The 4202-nt window shown below is 36.1% G+C and overlaps 1 protein-coding gene across 1 annotated transcript; it reads right to left on the bottom strand.

Moving 5' to 3' along the window:
• Positions 1–530: 530 nt before the first annotated feature.
• On the bottom strand, positions 531–2855 carry rprml (reprimo-like). Its single transcript, XM_088906189.1, has one exon. It carries the CDS (start codon positions 2482–2484, stop codon positions 2149–2151), a length of 336 nt encoding a protein of 111 aa, XP_088762315.1. The 5' UTR covers positions 2485–2855; the 3' UTR covers positions 531–2148.
• Positions 2856–4202: the final 1347 nt, after the last annotated feature.

Below are 4202 nucleotides of genomic sequence, written 5' to 3'. Positions count from 1 at the left end.
AGTCAAGCAAAACTTTTTTTTCCTTCAGATAACCCATCATTTTTATTTTGTTTTACAAATTTAGCATATACTGCATGAATAGCTGGTATGTAAAATTTAAATGTCACAGTTATGAAAAATTGATCGATGTCACTTGATGAAGTGAAAAAATAAACTCGAGAGTAAGATATATGTATTGATTTCTCATCATTTATTTATGATCCATGTATTTCTAATGGAGGGTTTGCTCAACAGTTTTGTATATTGAATGTATGAACAAGTAAGGATTAAGTGTGAGCATTGTAAAAAAAACTTAAGTAAAATTTATTTTATGTATCACATAAGGTAATCTTAATATTTTAATTAATCTTAATTTCAACGTTTTAATTTTGCCAGCCATCTACTAAACATACAGTAGGGGCAGCATGTCAGTACAGTTTATTGGTGTATGTTTGACTACCATTTAGCACACTGGTCTTGATTCACAGCTTTAGATTAAACTGTAAAGATTTTATCAACCCTTAAGTTCAAAAAAGTCAACACACAGAATGTTTAGAGAAGACAGTTTATTATTCATTTCCATAAAATATACATTTATAAATGTTTTATGAAAAATCTGTTTTCCAACAAATCTTTGACTTGTGATTTTTATCGTTTTGAACATATTTCTCCTTGGTTTTGCAATCACTGCGTTTGAAACCATGCAGGCCTCTTGTTTTTCTGGTGTCATGATAGAAGGGTGAAAATTCAAGTTACTGATTAACGAGACAAAGAAGAAAACAAGTTGTTTCGTTTTTCCTAAATCAGGATGGCTGTTTAGACGTCAGCACGCTAGCTTCAACCTCATTAACCTGAAGTTAATGTTCTGAGGTTGCATGTTCAATTGCTGCTCTTGTTTATTGACTTTTTTTTCTTTTGCGTCAAGTTTTTATACAGTATCAACAGCTTTTGCGGTTTTCATAACAAAGCGTGAATTCGGCAAAAAACAGCCTAAACTATAACGTTTAGCATAACATGTTGTATGCCTATTCATCGTATCACCTGAAAAAAACGTATTAAAATAGTTTACTCTTGTAAATCATTTAATGCTAATGAGCTTTATTACTGTGTACTGTATCAATACTTTATTGTTGGAGCGTGATGAAAATATTTTTTTTTCCCCAAACAGGGCAGGAATTAGGTAATGACCGGTAATAATCCGTCATAACCAAAATGTTTCTACAAAAGGTTAACAAACACATTGTAAAGACGACGTAATAAAGTCAGGGTTACCTTTTTTCAACATACTGTAGTAATTAATGACAAGTCAGTGAAAATGCCAACATTTTTACTTTTAAAAACAGTAACGTGTTATACAGATCATATAAGGTCCATTTTCGTACAAAAAGCATGCAGCATTTTGGAGTTTCATAAAAGTGCAAAAACAGTGGATCAATTTCATTAGTAACAATAAACAGGCACTAAGCATGCTTTTCTCGGAAAAAACTGTTGTTAAGTACAAAGAGTATCTTAGGTTAAAAATCCAATACACAACATCCAACATTGTGGACCTGGTAAACATGCACCTTTGTCCCCGCTACATTAATAGTTACAGTATCCCAGAGATACCTTTAAAACAAAACAAACCAAACAAGAACGAGGTAAAAACTCCATTCGACGTCTTCTGAAGGCATTGATTTGACACTGCGCGAAATGTTTGCTCAGTTTATGCGGTACTCATGCACAAAATTTGCATGCAATATCTTGTCCTCATCAAAACAAAATAACAAGAAAACTAAAAAAAGGTGTAAACATTTTTTTACCCGTCTCGGGCTAACAATCAAGGAAGAGAAAGCCGTTCGTTTCAAACCTACAGTAGATACCTACAGTAGAAAGCGTTTTTAAATGAGAAAAAAACTTTTCAGTCACGTGAAAAAAAAGTATTACAAAATAATACATTCATACTTCACTGACTTCGGATAACGGTTTCCGAGTGGACATTACATAATCAGCAGAGCAGCCACTTAAACATAGGACAAATTGTCTTTTGACATTCGTTTCGTACTTCGTGCCTTCTTTACGCTGAAACAATCTTGAGACTTTGCATATACTGTATCACACGGCATATGGACTACAAATTGTCCGTATGCATCATTCAGGACAATTGAAAAGGAGCCCATCTTGCGCCAGCTAGTTAAGGCCAATTATGACAGCTTCAACATCTTTGGACGGTCTCCGATCCTTCACTAGAAAGTTAATCATGCTTTCAGACTTTATCATGAGGTTGCAACCCAAGAAGAAGATGCCGAATACGACAGTCAAGGAGAGTACGCAGAGCACTGCTATTTGCACAACCCTCATAATAAAAAGACTTCGCTCATCGGGAACTACAACCTGCGAGCTCCCGTCGCTTGTGGTAACTGCAGTCCCATTGCAGCAATCCAGTACCGACCCAGCCAGGAACTGGGTTTTGTTGGCGAACATGCCGTGCGCCGAGACAGAGTGATTGAAAAATGTTCCGTTCATCTTGCGCACTGCTCAGAAAGAGTCGGCTCTAGACAGTCAAATGTAGCAAAATTCAGTTCACGGATAAAACTTTGTGTCATCAGTAAAGAAACTAAAATTGAAATAGATATGATCGGCAAATTTCTTTTTGCAAAACGGGTTTCTTGCTTGGCTGTGTAAAGTAGCAACAATTCGGAAAAGAAACTTTTAAGTTCGCATTACCGTTTTGCCAAACTGACTGCAGCGCCTTCAGCCTCGAAGCTGAGTTTAAGGAGAAATGCTGGATTGTTGAAACAAGACAGGGTGACAGCTCAGCCAAAAAGTCCTCGTGGGCATCTCGCGTCTTATTTCTTGAAGCACAGGTTTCTGTCAATGTCCACGGAAGAAAGTCCTACCACCTGTGCGCCCTTTATTCAAAAGAAACTACATCCTTCCAAATGGATTATAAATTCCACTGGACTACACCACCAGCTTCAGAGCTGGGGGAGTTTCTCACATAGCTCCGGAATGAGCCAAAATCAAGCACCTTCAGGACTGTGATAAAATTAGGCATGCGTTTAATGCATAATTCCAAAGCATGCAATATTCAATGGACTCCCAAATAATGAACATATTATCAGAACAAGAATCTGCAGCACTCCTTGCAGTTGAAATTCTAGTACTGTACATTGAACTGAATATTTCATGACCAGAACTAGAAAGATAGATCTTTTTGGACAGATGGATTAATACTCAGTTGGATCTCTGAAATAGTGTACTGTAAGCCCGTTATGCTTCTCTGGTGTCAAGCAATTTTGCAGTCTGTGCCTAAAGGCAGGCAGTAGCTTGGGAACATAGAAATGTTTTCCGATTGAATTCACCAGCTTGTATTCTGAAAGCAGCCTAAAAAGATTATGTAGCCCATTTGGCCATGGTTACATTTATTCAAAATACAGGCAGTATGTGGTGACCTGCCTGTCACAAGCCCTTCATTAAAACATCTTTTATGATTTTTAATGCATTTCGGTGATATAAATATGTGAATATTTACAGTATGACTTGTAAAGAAAATATGTTGTTGTTTTTCAAATAAAGTAAATTATTTGTATGTGCATTGAAAACAGTATAAACACAGTCACCAGTAAAATACTGTCTCCATTGGTGAAAGGTGTAGTATTTGTCATCTTTCCTCCAGGGGAATTCATAAATGGGATAGGGACGGGTTTAGGCTGAAGGTTCATAAAGTAAAGCAAAAAACCTGAATGAATAATGGGATGAAAATATCTCTCTAGCTATTGGGACATGCAGTTCAAGGATGGTAAACCACAATCACTAATATTCTACTTTGATCTCATCAAAATTTTAATAGAAACAAACCTAGTGCAGAACATTCTGTAACCAAAGCCCAATGGACAATCTACTGTAAATTATATCTCAAAGGTGTTGGCATTTCTAAAAATCTAAGAAGTATTTTGAAGTGAAGCTGTTTATTTGATGTGTTTAGCTTGAGGTACACAGGTAGGCAGAGGTGAACTGATCAGAGAGGAATCTGTATTTGTCTAGTTCAATTTACAATGTTCAGAAGCTGAAATATCTGTGAGGGACACAAGATTCTGTTCTCTATCACAAAGCATCCATTTTGCAACAATGTGAGTTTCTTTGTCTCACCAACTAGTTGTTTGTCATTTTATTTAAAACAAATCTTTCTCTTGCCAATATCAATTCTTCAGATAGACCTCCTTGTTTTTTTAGGAAATCTC

Source organism: Atractosteus spatula, chromosome 26 (genome assembly GCF_055471065.1).
Source record: "Atractosteus spatula isolate fAtrSpa1 chromosome 26, fAtrSpa1.hap1, whole genome shotgun sequence".
In the NCBI taxonomy this organism is placed as follows: domain Eukaryota; kingdom Metazoa; phylum Chordata; class Actinopteri; order Semionotiformes; family Lepisosteidae; genus Atractosteus; species Atractosteus spatula.
The sequence above is the reverse complement of the archived record's forward strand: the minus strand, read 5'-3'. Positions and strand labels throughout refer to the sequence as shown.

Excerpts from the sequence above, each read along its gene's own strand:
- rprml (XM_088906189.1), bottom strand. The coding sequence starts at position 2,484 with ATGAACGGAACATTTTTCAATCACTCTGTCTCGGCGCACGGCATGTTC.